Raw genomic sequence first — 17,488 nt, 5'->3', positions numbered from 1 at the left:
CCAATTACAGTATATAACTGAGTTATCATCTTGAATGCAGTAACAACCCAGCACACCGGTACTACCTGGTGACTGATCCAGTGAGCGGCCAGCTGTATGTGTCGGACACAAACTCCCGGAGGATCTACCGACCCAGAACTTTGGCTGGAAGCAAGGATCTGCCGTCAAATGCAGAGGTGGTAGCGGGAACCGGCGAACACTGTCTGGCATTTGATGAGGACCACTGTGGCGATGGCGGCAAAGCTCCAGAGGCCTCTCTCATTGGACCCAAAGGTATAATTTAAAACTAATGAAGATACTGTATTCAAATGAAGGGGCTGAACACATTGATGAGTTTCTCATTCAGGAGTGGCATCTGCTAGATTTAAACTTGGGCTTTGGGCTCTGTGCCAAGAACCGGCTCACTGATTTTAATGAATGAAATTTGGTTGCGATTCATGTGTTATCAATTCAGATTACTTCCATACAACTAAGAAAAACAGAGATGCTTTGTTAATTAAGGCTCTGCACTGCTGCTCCCAATCAAAAAAGTTGTTGCAGAACTGGTTTTGAATATTTGTATATTGCTTTTAAAATCCTTAGAATTATTACTTTGTTTCTTAAAGAGGCTTTTTTTTCTCCCACAAAAAGCTCCTGCTGTCAGAAACCCACTCTACACAACCTGTTGTCCACATTCAAATATCACATGGTCATTAGTGGCGTGATTGTTCACTTTTCCATAAATTCTTCTGGAAGAAAAGGCAAGGATGAATTGTTGTGCGCACTAGTTGTTGCCCGCTCTGAATGCCAACTGCAATAGCTCAGCTTCAGCTGGGTGATAAAGGCTTGAGCGGAGGCAATCTGAGGGAGCGACTCTAATGATGGAGTGGGTGGAAGCCGGGACCATAGAAGAAACAGCAGATGGCTCCTTTTTTTCTCCTCTCAGACATGTGCTGAACTCTGCTCAAATGTGACACTTTTCATCTGTCTGAGAATCTCAGACTGTCAAATAGCCAGCTCCCTAGGATTCACCGTGGGCTCCCTCGGCTCATCAATGTTTTAGCAGAAAGCAATCTTGTGCAGACCTAGCCACAGGTCAAACCAAATCACTCACCTTCCATAGAAGCTTTTAAAGACTTCATTGAAAAAGAAATAATACTCTGGAGGTAGAAGTGAAGTTATAGTATGTTCAGACCGGTAGAAGTCCTTCAGAAAACTATAGATCATGCTAATTACAACATCCTGAAATCTCAGAAATTAAATTGAAATTGTAAATAGAAAAGCGCAGAACATTTAAATCTCTGAATGTGAGGTATGGCCGAGGTCTCATATTAAACAGCACAGTGGCATGGAAAGTGATGTGGAGGCTTGCATAGTCTGTTAATGTATTTTCCCAGTTTGGGACAAATGGTTATTGCAACTCCACACTGGCTTGGCTCCAGCTTACGACTCTGAGCTGACTCTCAATCACCGAGACAATTTAGTCCACAGTTGTCACCGAGGCAACTGCCTGTCTTTCACCTCTTTCATCCAAAACTGTCTAAAGCTGTCATTTTCATTCCCCTGCTTTATTTCTCAAATGGTGTGCAGATTGTTGATGATTGCCGACGTAAAAAAAAAATCTCCACAAAGCACCACTCATTGACATCCCTACCTCCCGAGGTCTCTTTTGGACAGGAGGGTTACGAGACAAGGCAAAGTGCATATATACCGTATGAATACAGCCTTTCCCACTTCTGCCTGTGAAATTATTTAATAGCAGAAAAGCAGACTGTGAATTATTGATGGCTTTGCTTTTTGCAGTGACCTGAATAATGGGAAGGCAAGCTTGACACATGTATCCATCGTGTTCTGTCCACTGAGTCATGCAGGCATAGATGCAGCGTATCTAACATGTTTTTTTTTTTTTTTCCTGTTATCACAAGCTTTTTCCTTTGCACTTCTCTTCTCCATTCTCTCCCTCTCACCTGTTTTCAACAGGCATTGCAGTGGACAAGAATGGGCTGATTTATTTTGTTGATGGCACCACAATCAGAAAAGTGGACCAAAACGGCATCATCTCCACTTTCCTCGGTTCGAATGACCTGACATCGGCTCGCCCGCTGACCTGTGACAATAGCATGGACATCAATCAGGTGACTTAAACACAGAAGTGCCAGCCGGTTCTTAGTATGACCAGTATGGTGCACCCATCATTGTACCCCTTCAGTATGGTTACTGACATGTGTTGTTTGACTGCTCTGTATGATATGCTGTATAACTGCATACTGTACATGCACTATGACTACTGGTTTTCAAGAGAGCGCTCCGTACAAAGCCATGTTTCCTTTGCCAAGGGCAATTCTTTGTGTGTGTCAGTAAGCAGGACTAAGCAAAAATTATGAAGCCGTATTTCATGAAAACGTGTTGTAGAGGTGGAGAATAAGAAAAGGACACATTAAATTTTTGTGGAATAAAATGTGAAATAGGGTATTAGCCTTGGCACTGTCCTTCTTCTTTTTTTTTTTTCTTTTTTTTTTAACCTCAGCATCTATATTATTATCAAGAATCCTCCAAACTCTTAGGTAAAATAGCTTTTTTACATGCAGCTCGCTCTTCCTGGAACCTTTTGCAATTAAATTTGAAATTGCAAAAACTGCTCTCTTTCAGGGAATGGAAATCATTGCTGTGGAAAGTGTATGCACTCTTCTGGCTGCTAATATTTGGTAGTATATTAGAATCTGGATGTTTTAGCATAATTCATTTATTATTTGATGGCATTAAATCAGTCTTATTTGTGCTGGTGGTTTTAGATTGCCACTTAGGCTGTGTCTGTTTTTCACAGATGTAATCTTTAAAATTATTCTTACTGGGAACTTTCTTCATGGTTTAATAATTCTGTTTTTGTTTTATTCTGCAGTTTTGAGTTATTTTGTGTCACCTGCTCTGTGATGTGGTTCTGTAATATTTCAATTACAGCATCTTGGTCAGGAGACTTGGATAGGATAAAGAGGAGACTTTAAATATATGTACAGTTCCCGTTTATACAGCCGTAAAGAAAAAAAAAAGAAAAAAAAAAGCAGTCAAATCAAAACAGTAAGATCAGTGGAATAAATTTACATTCCTAGAACACCAACATTATGAGGTGCTTGCTGAAGAAAGAAAGAGAAGAAGAAAATGCTCCTGTTTTCTGGCTCTCTCTCGCGCTCTTTGCACTCAATCCAACACGAGCAGAGCGTTTTCTCTGAAAGCACAGGAGGAAAATGTGTGCTAGGAGGAGGATGGGATTTTGCAGGAAGTGGAAACATGAAGTGTTTATTGAAGAGATGAGTTTTCAGGTCACGGCAGAAGATATGGAGGGAAGAATAATTACTCAGTTTGGGGGGCTTGTTTTGATGTGGCTGGAGCTGAATTAGTGTTTAGTGTTCCACTAGAAATTCTCAGCATTGAGGACACTTACACCGCACATGATAATGAAGCAGCACTCGGTAGCAGGCTCGCTGCACATAAAACCTTTTCTTTGGCAGTACCTGAGGAGGGCCGGCTTTGTCCGACAAAATTTACTGCCTACCCGGGGTGACATAAAACCAGCACCCTGTCCCTACGCAATAGGTTAAAGAATTACAATACCATGACACCTCTTGTGCAGATTCCCTTGCTTAAACATTAATATCTTTTCTCATCTGGCTCCTTTATTTATGAAGAAAAATAAAAACCCCAAAAAAGCCTTTTATCATATGAAAATACAGGCATTCACATCCTCTTCTATACCCTGCTTCTGCAGAAAGTGAATTCTGAAGCGAACTACATAAGCAGCCCGAGATGTGAATAGAAGAGTTTTTAGAGAACCAGTAAGCAGCAGATTGGCAAAGCTAATGGTTCAGGAAACAACTTTGTGGGTCCATGACACTGTCCATAATAGAGTCCTTTGAATTTGACCTGTCTACTGTTAGTGGTTTCTTGCAAGCCAGCCCAAAGTGTTTTCTTCTTGTTCCTTTTAACTAACCAGATTTACATTTTGATTAGATTCCTAATGTTTTAATCTAGACCGGCTTACAAAAAGGCAGAGTACAAGGCTACAAACCAAACATGGCAATGGAAATTATCTACATTCACAACCAAAATAACTCCAAGAACAGATATCGCAAGTGGTGTCCTATTAAGAGGTTAGATAATAAGAGAAACACATTTGAGTTTGGGAGAAAATAAAATGGCGTTTAAGGCAACTTAAGAACATTTTTAACATAAACAGAAGAGAAAGCAATCAGTGTTTGTGTACACGCGTGGGTGGTGAACATGAAGTGGGTGAACATAAAAGAACATGGGGACAAAGGATTAAGCTTGTCACTTTTTGCTAATTAACCAAGTCATTTGGTGTAAGCCAGTAAAAACATGGTTTTGGCGAGACTGTGTGATCTTCAGGCATCCAAGCTAGAGAAGTGGCTCAGTGCAGTTTTACTTCAGGCAGCCTCAAAGGCATCATGTTTTATTATTAATCACCCTGTGGAAAAGCACAATTCAGGAGTGTTTTGACAGTTTTAATGACACAGTTATGTATTTGAAGGCCAGACCAGTCATTTGTGCTGTTATAAATAAGCTTTTTATTCAATGACACATTTCTGACAAGGAGACTGTAATGGCTGGCTGTGGTTTTACAGTAGTTTTTGGATCATTATATAAACCTATTATTATTGCAAGACATGGTTAATAATGATGTCACTTTAAATGTATGAATTATTTTTTAATTTTATTTATATTTAATCTGCTATATTAAATTCATTACCCAGTCCCAGGTTGAAGAGCTCAGAGCTAATGTTATATCCCTTAGGTATTCATTCTCCTGGCCCATTAATATTATATGGTTTGTTCCAAGTTTGGGGGGAAAAAAATAATAGAATGAGAGCTAATCCTTCCTGCATCAGCGATATATCTTAAAATCATCACCAAAAAGCTGATTAAAAAAGTATATTTCAGCTGTGTAGATCTAAAACCCTTTATGGGAAAACGAGGTGATGTCACTGTGTGCTGAATGCAAAGGGGTGTCACATAACTACAGAATTGCACAAATGTATTTTCTGCTAGGACATCATTCTTTTTGGACAATACCAACCATGTAAACTTAAAATTCGTTTTACAGAACAGTACTTAATGTCCACATGTAACTCAGTTTAAGAGGCTCATCAGATTTGCTTGACAGATGGTCAAATATTTTCAGAAATGCCCTTCCCCTACATCTTTTCACCATCGATTTATGCACTGCTGTGTCTGTGCAACTTTCTGAGACTGACAATCCGCTGTTCAAAGCTAACTGTTTGAAGGTCAGAAAGAGGTCGGGGCTTCAACTCCTTTTTATCTAAGTCTTCATTCTTGGTACAACTTCTGCTCCTAATTAGAACAGACTCGAGAACTTTTTTATTTAGTGTGTGTGTGTTGGCATACCAAGAATTCTTTGTGGCTTCAATCTGCTCCTGACACATACTGTGAAAAACACACATCATAAAGTGCATTCTTATATACAAAAGAAATATAATTACTATGGTAAGAGCAAGGAAGTAACACTATAAATGTCAATGGAGAGAAATTGTCTGAAAATGTATACTGATGTACTGACGGGTAACATTGTCATTAAATGGGCTAATCTACTGATACCTGTATTTCAGGTGATTTTGGAGTGGCCCACAGACCTAGCAGTTAGCCCAATGGACAACTCGCTGTATGTTCTGGACAACAATATAGTGCTGCGCATTTCAGAAAATGGTCAAGTCAGCATTGCAGCTGGCCGACCTAACCACTGCCCATTGGCTGGACTGGAGCGGGGAGTGGCTGGTGGTCAGAGGGCACAATTAACCCCTCTAGAATCCGCTGTTTCCATTGCCATATCTTACCATGGTACCATCTACGTAGCAGAGACAGATGAGCGAAAGATGAGCAGGATCCGGAAGGTTTCTGTGGATGGTGAGATAACGCATTTGGCCGGGGCTCCCTCCGACTGCGATTGCAAAAATGATGCCAACTGCGACTGTTACCAGACAGGGGATGGTTATGCCAAAGATGCAAGGCTCAATGCTCCATCTTCTTTAGTGGCAGCTCCAGATGGAACACTCTACGTGGCAGACCTGGGCAACATCCGCATCCGGGCCATCTCTAGAAACGGGCCAACTTCCAGTGCCAATACATACGAAGTGGCTTCCCCTGATGCCCAGGAGCTGTATGTGTTTGACAGCAATGGTACCCACCAACACACTGCAAGCTTGCTGACTGGTGACTTGAAATATACTTTCAGCTACAGCACAGAGAATGACATCACAGCTGTTACTGACAGCAGTGGCAACACTCTGAGAATTCGTAGGGATCCCAATCGCATGCCGGTGCGTATCGTCGCACCTGATAACCAGGTGATCTGGATGACCATGAGCACCAACGGTGGATTGAAGACACTCACAGCACAGGGTCAGGAGCTGGTACTTCTTACATACCATGGCAATAATGGGCTGCTGGCTACAAAGACATCAGAGATTGGCTGGACAACATTCTACGAGTACGTATGATAGCAATTGGCAAGAACATTTTGTGGAAACCTTTCTGTGATTGCTATATTGAGTTGGGTTGCTTTTAATTAAGCTTTCAGAATATGGAAACAGCCCATAATTATGATTACACACAGTTGTGCAGTACATCATGAGGTAAAAGACAAGTATGTTTGCCACATATGTTCTTGAATGTGTGTAATGCTGTGCATGGTCTCTCTCGTCTCACAGCTTAGTACAACTTTACTCTATAATTGGGAACCACAGTTACCTGCGAACTGCTTTAGGGTGCACATTTAATTGAAATCTAATTATAAAATTTGCCTCAGATAGCAAAATAGCCTAGTTTGACTTCAGTATCTCATTGCAAATTAAGTGTTTTATTCTTTTACTGAACCGTGTTTAATGATGTTTAATGACAGTAGTGATGGTGACATTAGTGTGTTGGGTTAACAGGCACACTTTAAAAGCAAAATGACCTGCACTGTATTTCATTATTTATTATTCCATAATGACCGGGCTTTGTTTTGGTAGCATGGGCTACCAGAGATTGATTTTCTTTCTCCCTTGTCTAATTTGCTGTCATGTCACATTATGCCATGAATGATATCCTCACTACAACTAAAAAAGCAGAATTCAGTTAAGATTATAATGGCACATCAATCATCCAAATAATTGAATTCATTACAAGTCTCTGTAATTTTTTTTATATGAACGTGATAGCTGATGAGATGTGTCACTCTCCCATATTAAATATTTGGATTTTGCCTAGGGTTTATACAGACATGCCTCCACTTATGCTCAGGGAATTGAACATGTGACATTTTAATTACAAGAAAGTCGATGGTTTTACTCAACGAGTATAAAAGAGCTGATAATTGAATGCACTGTGGCACTATGAGAGCCCTCATACATATCAATGCTTTGTCATTCGATGTTCTTTTTGTCAACCAGCTATGACAGTGAAGGACGCCTAATGAATGTGACGTTTCCCACTGGAATGGTGAATAACTTGTACACGGACCTATACAGCGCTTTGACGGTGGATATTGAAAGCTCCATGACAGAGGAGGAAATCAGCATCACAACAAATACCTCAATTGTCCGTGCCTTCTACACTTTGGCTCAGGGTAAGGCCTCGAATCGCATCATCCCAGCTCAGTTGGCTATTTTGTAAGTTGTTATTTGTCATTGTTCCAGGGGTCGGCGGGGCCATGTTGAGTAAGCTGAAGTCGTGTATCATTACGAAAGCCTGACAGACGACAGTGTAAATGATTACTCTCTCAGTGTGTGGGTTTGGGTGTCAGGGAGATGTATCAACCTTGTAACTAAGTGGTTTCTGCGCTCTGCCTGAGCCAGATGGCCCAGTTATTTTAGCACGTCATCCATGATCGTTCTTCATTTTAAAATGTACTAATTTGAAATGCTAAGAACTTGTAGCATCTTCACAGACAACCATTGATCAACCCAGAAGACTGTTAGCATCAGTTCCAGTGTGTAACTGCCTCAAAAGTTTCACTTTTTGTCTACTATCAACAGACCAGTGTAGAAGTAGCTACCAAGTGGGGTATGACAATTCGCTCAGGATTACCTATGCCAACGGGATGGACACCCACTACCAGACAGAGCCCCACATCCTGGCAGGCGCTGCCAACCCGACTGTAGCCAGACGCAACATGAGCTTGCCAGGGGAGAGTGGGCAAAACTTGGTAGAGTGGCGCTTCCGCAAAGAACAAGCCAGAGGGAAAGTTATCGTGTTTGGACGCAAGCTGAGGGTATGTTAAGGTTTTTCTTTAACTTTTTTTTCCCTTGTAGCACATTTAGATAATCCAACCAACTTACTTATGCAAAATCCAGATCAAACTGTCCAAATTCATATTGGTGGCTGTCTCTGTCCTTATTATAACCTTGGAAAATATTTCTGCACTCTTTTCCTTCAATAGAGATTTATCAGTCACAACATTTACCCTGATGTAGAGGGTTATCAATATTCTAGTACTGTACATGACTCCTCCTTTTCTTACTCCTGCTTCCTAGAATCTGACACGGGTCTTATGATTTAAGGCACTTCATGAACTTAACTTGGGTGGTTACTTTGGCTCACGGTAATTTTTTGTCTCCACTGAATTTAGGAGGTTGTGATTTAAGTGTACCTGAACGATCGCCAAAGTGTCTCTCAGTTTAATGAGCCTCGTGAAGGAGGTGTTAATCTCTGTGACAACTGTAGTAAAAAAAAAAATCTATGAATACAGTTTAAAGAGCCATCCTGACAAAGACCAGTGATATCAAATCAAAGTATTTGTTCTTAAATTTGTAATGTTGTATAATCAGTCCTCATTTGTTATTTTCAAGCATCAAAACTATATTATCACTAGTTTTAGGAGAAGTTTTATTTATTTTGAATTTTTTGGTCTAACCCAATTTTAACTTGATTTTTTTTTCACCCCCACAGGTGAACGGACGGAACATTCTTTCCGTTGATTATGATCGCACCCTAAGGACAGAGAAAATTTATGATGACCACAGGAAGTTCCTCTTAAAGATTATTTATGACACCGCAGGACATCCAGTTCTCTGGGTACCCAGCAGTAAGCTGCTGCCAGTTAATGTCAGTCGCACAAGCAGTGGGCAGATCAGTGCCCTGCAGAGAGGTCCTACCACTGAGAGGCTTGAGTATGATAGCCAAGGCCGCCTGATTTCCAGGGTGTTTGCTGATGGGAAGATATGGAGCTACACCTACCTAGAGCAGGTAAGAAAATAACATGACTAGAAGAAGCAATATGTAAGATGCATTGTACAGCAGGCTCATCTGCATATATCACTACAGGGCGAGTCAAGCCCCTAACATAACATTATTTTACAAGAAAAATCAGCTACAATTTGCCAAGTACCAGAGCTTATTATAGAGGGACTAGGCAATGACTTTGTCGTTTATAAGCTTTAGAATTAAAAATGTCCAGTTGGTTTCCCTGCACAGGACAATCTGGCATGTCCATCTGTAACTACCATCCTATAACTCAACCCAGTCATCAAAATTCTGGGAGCAAAAAGACATGAAATGACTTAGTGATACTGCATTCTGGATACAGTCAATATGCAATAAAACAGTATACTCTTTAAATTGCTGTCTGTCTTACCGAGGTTCCACCAGTGAAAAAAATGCTGGGAGGCAATATTTATGTTTAATATTGTCCACAGTCTCTACAGTAGCAGTAACAAAATATGTACACTATTCCAAGGCCAGTGCTCAATTTTGCAATGATAAAGAAGTTATCTAGAAATCACTGGATTCATCAATTGGGCAAATACCTTTAAGGAATTCAGCTTAATAGAATTTGTGTGATCTTGCTAAATAACAGACAGCAATTACATACCTCTAATAGCTGAAACCTTCTAAAACTCTACACCTCACCATCTGACTCCGTCTCCACTTGCTAAAATTACAGCTGGGTTACCAAAAACAAGTTGAATTCTTGTAAGAGTGTATTTATCACATATTAATTGGCAACATCTAAATAATGCATACACTGCGTTCTAATGGTTTATTAATATGTTCGGTTAAAGCAAACCTGAACACTCAGGTTGCTGTGGTGTTTAAATTCTAAGAATGTGCTTCATTGATCAATACCAATACATTATGAGCAAACTCCATCTTAAAGAGTGTAATTTTGCATATGTATATTATGAAAAATTTACTGCAAGAATTTAAAATCTAACCTTTCAAGTGGTGCATGTCAAACAGGAAAGAGCAACTCGGTGCTATATCGTTCTCTCACTTTTTTCCACATAAATATTCTTTAGTTGTTTTGCAGTGTTTTTAAAATTGCAGAGGGACGCTCTGCTACAAACATATGCAGAGATTTTTCTTAGCAGTCGCAGGCTGCATCCTTGTGTTGCGTGACCTGGAGCGGCCATGTCAACACTCTGACACAAGTAACACAGGAGGCTCAGGGAGCACAGGAAACCTCAGTGTAGCAACGGATGACTGGGCTTGACAATTTAACAGAAAAAAAGTGGTAAATGCTTGGAAGGCAGGCCAAACTCCTAACTGCATCTACTGTAAATTAGCTAAAATAAGACTTCCTGGCTAAGATGAGTTAAAAATAAATATTACTTCTATTTGCACAGTGAGTCATTAGCATGGAACTAGTTAAGGAGTCGATTTTTATTCATTTATGTATTTTACACTGTAAACATAAAGATTGTCACAGAGGTCTATGTAGTATTTTTATTACCTTTTTCAATAATTAGACAATAGGCAGTACAACTAAAAACAGTAATACTACTCAGTCTATATTTCATATATCTTACTACACCCTGCTTGCACTCAGGATGTCTTGCATTTCAGAAATATTATCCAACTTAAGGAAATATTCCCTATTTTCTCTTTTCCTTTTAGTCCATGGTTCTCCTGCTTCACAGCCAGCGACAGTATATATTCGATTTTGACTCTCTCGACCGTCTATCTGCTGTCACCATGCCAAGTGTGGCCCGCTACACCATGCAGACCATTCGTTCAGTGGGTTACTACAGGAACCTTTATCACCCGCCAGAGAGCAATGCCTCAGTAGCGGTGGACTACAGTGAAGATGGCCTCCTGCTGAGAATAGGTCACTTTGGCACAGGCCGGAGAGTCCTGTACAGGTACCGCAGGCAGAATAAACTGTCAGAGATCCTGTATGACAGCACAAGGGTCAGCTTCACCTATGATGAAACAGCAGGTGTGCTGAAGACTGTCAACCTGCAAAATGAAGGTTTCATCTGCTCTATTCGCTACCGGCAAGTGGGTCCCCTGGTCGACCGGCAGATTTTCCGCTTCAGTGAGGATGGCATGGTCAATGCACGCTTTGATTATACTTATGACAGCAGCCTGCGTGTCACCAGTGTACAAGGCGTCATAAACGAAACGCCACTTCCCATCGACTTATACCAGTTTGATGACATCTCAGGAAAGGTTGAGCAGTTTGGAAAGTTTGGGGTGATCTACTATGATATAAATCAGATCATATCCACTGCAGTCATGACATATACCAAACACTTTGATGCACATGGACGCATCAAGGAAATCCAGTATGAGATATTTCGGTCACTCATGTACTGGATTACTTTCCAATATGACGATGTGGGCAGAGTCACCAAGCGAGAGATCAAGATTGGTCCTTTTGCTAATACCACCAAGTACAGCTATGAGTATGATGTGGATGGCCAGCTCCAGACTGTATTCTTAAACGACAAAGTGATGTGGCGCTATACTTATGACCTTAATGGAAATCTGCACCTGCTGAATGCAGGAAACAGTGCCAGACTTTTACCTCTGCGTTACGACCTGCGAGACCGCATCACCCGGCTCGGGGACATCCAGTATAGAATGGATGAAGATGGTTTTCTTCGTCAGAGGGGAGCAGAAATCTTTGAGTACAACTCTAAAGGCCTTTTGGTACGGGTTTATAGCAAGAGCAGCGGCTGGACAATTCAGTATCGTTATGATGGACTTGGCCGAAGAGTATCCACAAAGAGCAGCCTGGGCCAGCACCTGCAGTACTTTTATGCAGATCTGAGCTATCCGGCTCGAATAACACACGTATACAACCACTCAAGTTCAGAGATCACCTCACTCTACTATGACCTACAAGGCCACGTGTTTGCTATGGAGATCAGCAGTGGAGAAGAGTTCTATATTGCTTGTGATAACACCGGCACACCTCTGGCTGTCTTCACAAGCAACGGCCTCCTGGTCAAACAGCTTCTATACACAGCATATGGTGAGGTCTACTTGGACTCTAACCCAGATTTCCAGCTTGTGCTCGGCTTTCACGGGGGCCTTTATGATCCTCTGACTAAACTGTTGCACTTTGGGGAGAAGGATTATGATATAATGTCTGGAAGGTGGACCATTCCAGATGTTTCTGCTTGGAAAAAAATTGGCAAAGAGCCAGTCCCTTTTAATCTGTACATGTTCAGAAATAACAACCCCATCAGCAAAGTCCATGAAGTTAAAGAATACGTTGCAGGTAAGATGTGCACCTGAAGCTGCTCGTGCTATTGCAACAATTGCTATTATTTTCATGATTGATTTTTCTGCCAAGCATTTTTTTCTGTTTATCAAGAAGCAGCAAGAAAAAGCAAATACTTGGCAGCTTTTCCTGAAAACATTGAATTGCCAGTTAATTTTAAATCTAATCCATAATCTGCTAAACAGCTGTGATGATTGTCATTGATCTGATGATCCAATTTAGCTTTATTAACATCTGAATATTGCATGTATATTCATATAAGCTATTAATTTATTCAATATGCAGTTTTCAAAAGCATCAAATTAGCGTTAAACATGTACTAAAGTGAGTACTCAAGAAATTCGCTCTCGCTAAAGATCAGTCTGAGATGGAATCACAGCAGCCATGACACCAATATGCTATCTCACCATATTAATTGTGGAAAATATCACATTTCTTAACCAGATTCAATTCAATTCGATTTTCAATTCAATTTTATTTATACAGTGCCAAATCACAACAGTTGCCTCAAGGCGCAGCTGATGATAAGTCTCACAGGGAGTTACAAATATCCTCTAGAATATTTTTCCCCAGGACCACAGTTTGGCATCATGAAACACACACGCACTGTCACTGTGTCAGCACATTTAAACTATACCAGCCATACTCTTGCAGCTAGTTCATTTTCAAATCTTTAACTATAGTTAGAACTTTAGATTTTAACCTCAATTCATTTCCTTTTTTCAGATGTTAACACCTGGCTAGTAACTTTTGGTTTCCATCTTCACAACACCATTCCTGGTTTTCCAGTCCCAAAGTTTGACTTGAGCATGCCATCGTATGAACTGAGGAAGAGTCAGCTGTGGGATGATCTGCCGGTGGGTAAAATTAATGTCTCTCAGACAAAACTGAACCCAAAATAAACTGAAGAGCGACTGAGACAAAACCTTTGCTTCTACAGATGACCAGATTACAAAAAAGGTGTTAGTTTTTTTCCCCTCCCATTGTTTTCCTTTTACCTCTGTATTTTGAAGCTGCCATTTCCTAATTGGACTGCATTGCTTTTCATAGAAGATCTGTTTTAATTGGGCCATATTTGCATAATAATAAACAGAAAATAAGGAAAAGTTTTCTTTGCGCTGTCTGAGTTTAGTTACGAGCTGAACATATTTTAAAGCTGTCTAATTTTCTAAATAATATTCTGGTGTCTAAGGCCTTAACACAAAAAAGTGTTGCAGTAAAATTGTCATGGGGGATTTATCTACTTTTGGCTTGAGAACACAGCTTGAAAACACCATTATCTTGGATGGGGATGAAAAACTCTCTGAAGCAGAGCAGTAGCTGGTTCTAAATGGCCTGGAGAGTCAGGTTCTGCCATGTTCAGGCATTAACGTTTCACTGCACTTTTCCTACAGTCTATCTCTGGGGTCCAGCAGGAAGTAACCAGACAAGCACACTCTCTCTTGTCATTCGAGCGGCTGCCAGAGGTCCATCTCAATAGAGGTCGGAGAGGTGAAAAGTCTTGGCTGTGGTTCTCAGCTGCAATGTCTCCCATCGGAAGGGCTGTTATGTTTGCCATCTACAAGGGCAGTGTCCACACTCACACACTCAACGTGGCCAGTGAGGACTGTATCAAGGTTGCATCAATCCTCAACAATGCTTTCTATCTAGAAGACCTCCACTTTACCATAGAAGGGCGAGACACCCACTACTTTGTCAAGCCAGGCCTTCCAGATGCTGACCTTGCTGCGTTACACCTCACTAGTGGACACAAGACTCTTGAGAATGGTGTCAATGTGACTGTTTCCCAGTCCACCACAGTCATGGACAGTCGAACTCGGCGATTTGCTGATGTGGAGATTCGTGCTGGAGCTCTGGCTTTTCATATCCGCTACGGATCCACAGTGGATGAGGAGAAAGCGCGAGTTATCGAGCTTGCACGTCAGCGTGCCCTGGCAGGCGCATGGGCCAAAGAGCAGCAGCGAGTGAGGGACGGTGAGGAAGGGGTTCGCCCCTGGACAGAAGGGGAGAAGAGGCAGCTTCTGAGTAGTGGCAAAGTTTTGGGATATGATGGGTACTATGTGCTTTCCATCGAGCAGTACCCAGAACTAGCAGACAGCACTAATAACATCCACTTTCTCCGGCAAAGTGAAATTGGGAAGAGGTAACAATACCAGGTGTACTTTCTGCCAAAGAGACTTTGTTTTGGTGGAGACTCTCCAGTCGACAGAAATGAAAAGCAACTTTAATTAATAGTTGCTGGTGAGTGCCCTGAGTGTTATTGTGTTTTTGTATAAAAATAGAAAAAAAAAGGAACAAAGAAAAAAGAAAAACAAAAGAGGAGAAAAACAGAAGTAGTTAAAAACAATGCTGTGCATTGTGACCTGGACACTACAGAGTAAATGTTCAACTACGCTACGCCTTAACATGGCAGTTACAGGTCAGTTCCTCTGTAGCACAAGCCTTCTGGACTCTGAAACAGAGGAATAGTGGTGTCTTTAAGGAATCAGTGAGCTAATTTAGGTGTTTGGGTTTTTTGGTTTTTTTGTTGTTTTCATCAAGGAAAGTTGGGTCAACAAATTATTGTAAGAGCAGAGGAAATGTTTACATTATGCATATCTGCACTTCTCTAGAAGTACCAGGCTCGTGGGTACCAGGCTCGTGGGTGCAGTCCCAGAGCAAGCAGTGTCCTTGAGTATTTGTTTTGTTCTGTTTTGAAATCAGAGACTTCTGATTATAGAAATATTCTCACCAAACAACCACTATGTATACCAGATTTAGCACTGTAAACATCAAAATGTCTTATTCTTGTTGAGATAATTTTAAACAGGAAAAAAAAGAAACGTGTTTAAATGCGGTACCTGATATTCATTGTGAGAAAAAAAACAACAAAAAGAAAAAAAAACAACAACAAAAGGACAGCAAAGGTATGAAGAACTTTGCCCGGTGGGACAAAGCACAGCTTTGTCTTGGATAGCACAGGGACACCACATTTTGTAAATTATGCAAGAGTTTTATGGCATTTTTTTAAGAAACTGAATAAATGTCTGTACTAGTCATCTTAACAGTAATTTATGTTGTGTTTATACATAAATAAAGTCCAGCTGATTTTTATTTTCGTTCTTTTAGTTTTATGTGAGACATTGATTCACAGAAAAAATTATATATATATATCTATATATCTATATATATAGATATATAGATATATATTTATTTAATTATTTATTTATTTTTGTCATTCTTTCAAATATCGCTAATTTGGGGCTTCTTCACAATGCTCTGTTTAAGTAAGTAACAGAAACCTGTGCATGTGGTGACAACTATTTAGAAGTGGTGATGTATCTATAACTTGCAGTCAACTATTACTTCCACTAAATTTAATGTTTATTGGGCATAATGCCTTTTGACTTGGCTTTCCTGTCCAATGAATAATTCATCAACACAAATATTTCATGAACCCATCTCACATAAACAACAACAGTGGATACAAATATAGATCACATCCATGTTCTCGGTAGGTATCATTTTTTTGAATGTTAAATGCACTAATTAAAATGATATTGGGGTTCTTTCGGGTGTGTTGTTTTTTAGATTTCTGAAGTGAGACTTTTTTGATATTAAGGGTGTTCATTAGCAGTGTTAGGGCCAAGCTTTATCAAGGCGAGTTTGTTATTGACTTTTTTTGTCCGACAGTGTTTTAGTTCTAATTGTTAAAAATGTCAAAAAACATGTGAATCTACAAGAATCACTGTGCAGATATAGGTGAAAATGAAACTGCAACACATAATCAGACTACTACTAATCGGATGCTGATTTTGATTGATCTTCAGAAGCATTCCCAAATGGCAACATATATAAAGCACTAGTATTCCAAAATAAAATAAAAGCAGTGCCAAAACCCCATCAAATTCTCAAATTAGATTAATGATTTAAAATAAATCTTCTGAGCTACAAAGCCCTAGAAGACAAATGAAGCATTACTTTGAAGTCAGCTGCTCGAAGGCATTCTGAAGTATGTAAATTGATGAAGAAATTTTAAGTTTAATTAAGCTGAAGTATAGACAGTTGACTAAAAGTCTAGTCAGTCAGCGTCATTATCACAAAGGATAAATTTGCGTGTGAACATAAAAAGCTTATTTTCTCAAAATTACATTTAGGCTGTGATCACCTTTTCCGGTGTTTTTCATCAAAGCGCAGAAGAGTTTGGATGTTGGAATGTATAAGTCTGAAAATAACCCTTTCATATGAAAGTGATTTCTTTTTCGTGGTAAACTTCAAACAGCATTTCAAACCAAATGGGAGCCGAATATTCTTTGCTCAAAAGTTGTTTTACACTGTTGTTTTTGTCCTCCTCTCAGCTTCTCTGCTTCCCCCAGTTTCTTTATATGTTGTTGGGGGTTTTGTTTCTCCATTTAAAATATTTTATGACACACAGCCCAACAAAGGTGCATCTCTTTTAATGTTTCTCAGCACAAAATCTGAAATACATGCCTTCAAAGTTTTCATCAGAATCCCTTTGGGTATATCACACCCATTCACTGCCAACTTTTAATGAAATGTTTTATTAAAGTTCCCCTGTGAGCCATCGTCTGTTGTTCTTCACGTTGAAATTATAGTGAACTTATACGAATCCCCATTTGTTTTGATATATCCATACAAAGCATTTCAAACCCCTGCTGGAAAAAAAAAAGCGGAATTCTAATGCAAACTTGACTATGCCAAATATGAAGTATTCAAATCTTTCATTCTCTTAAAAGCCCTCTGATGCTCCCTAGTGGTACAAAGCACATAGTTCAGAAAGTCATCCGGCTGACCTGCTTTATCGCAGCACACTTGTTATAACAGCAATTATTACTGTTCCTTCATAAGGGTCAGAAATATTGTTTCTTTGAGATCCAACTTCAAATAATTTGGTGAAATTCTAGTGATTACTAAGCCAGATGTTGGGAGGGAAAAGACTCCAGGTTAATTTAAAGAGACATCAAATGGAATAGTTAAACTAGTAATATT

The 17,488-nt window shown here is 40.0% G+C and overlaps 1 protein-coding gene and 1 long non-coding RNA gene across 3 annotated transcripts in view; one reads left to right on the top strand and one right to left on the bottom strand.

The window, feature by feature from the left end:
• The window catches only part of LOC146716864 (teneurin-3), a 119,342-nt gene extending 103,750 nt beyond the window's left edge, over window positions 1-15,592 (top strand). For both annotated transcript variants that reach the window (XM_085469167.1, XM_085469160.1), the window contains 9 exons: window positions 41-273; window positions 1,960-2,114; window positions 5,619-6,496; window positions 7,440-7,615; window positions 8,025-8,260; window positions 8,938-9,234; window positions 10,885-12,496; window positions 13,226-13,356; window positions 13,894-15,592. In XM_085469167.1, the coding sequence (XP_085325293.1) occupies window positions 41-273; window positions 1,960-2,114; window positions 5,619-6,496; window positions 7,440-7,615; window positions 8,025-8,260; window positions 8,938-9,234; window positions 10,885-12,496; window positions 13,226-13,356; window positions 13,894-14,646 (4,471 nt within the window). In that variant the 3' untranslated portion in view covers window positions 14,647-15,592. The remainder of the gene's footprint in view (window positions 1-40; window positions 274-1,959; window positions 2,115-5,618; window positions 6,497-7,439; window positions 7,616-8,024; window positions 8,261-8,937; window positions 9,235-10,884; window positions 12,497-13,225; window positions 13,357-13,893) is intronic.
• The window catches only part of LOC146716863 (uncharacterized), a 30,067-nt gene that overhangs the window by 11,434 nt on the left and 1,145 nt on the right, over window positions 1-17,488 (bottom strand). The gene's annotated exons all lie outside the window — the stretch shown is intronic.

The sequence above is a fragment of the Copadichromis virginalis genome, linkage group LG2, assembly GCF_057382275.1.
Source record: "Copadichromis virginalis isolate Kocher_CV1m ecotype Utaka linkage group LG2, C_Virginalis_male_GT1.1, whole genome shotgun sequence".
NCBI classification, from domain to species: domain Eukaryota; kingdom Metazoa; phylum Chordata; class Actinopteri; order Cichliformes; family Cichlidae; genus Copadichromis; species Copadichromis virginalis.
The sequence above is the reverse complement of the archived record's forward strand: the minus strand, read 5'-3'. Positions and strand labels throughout refer to the sequence as shown.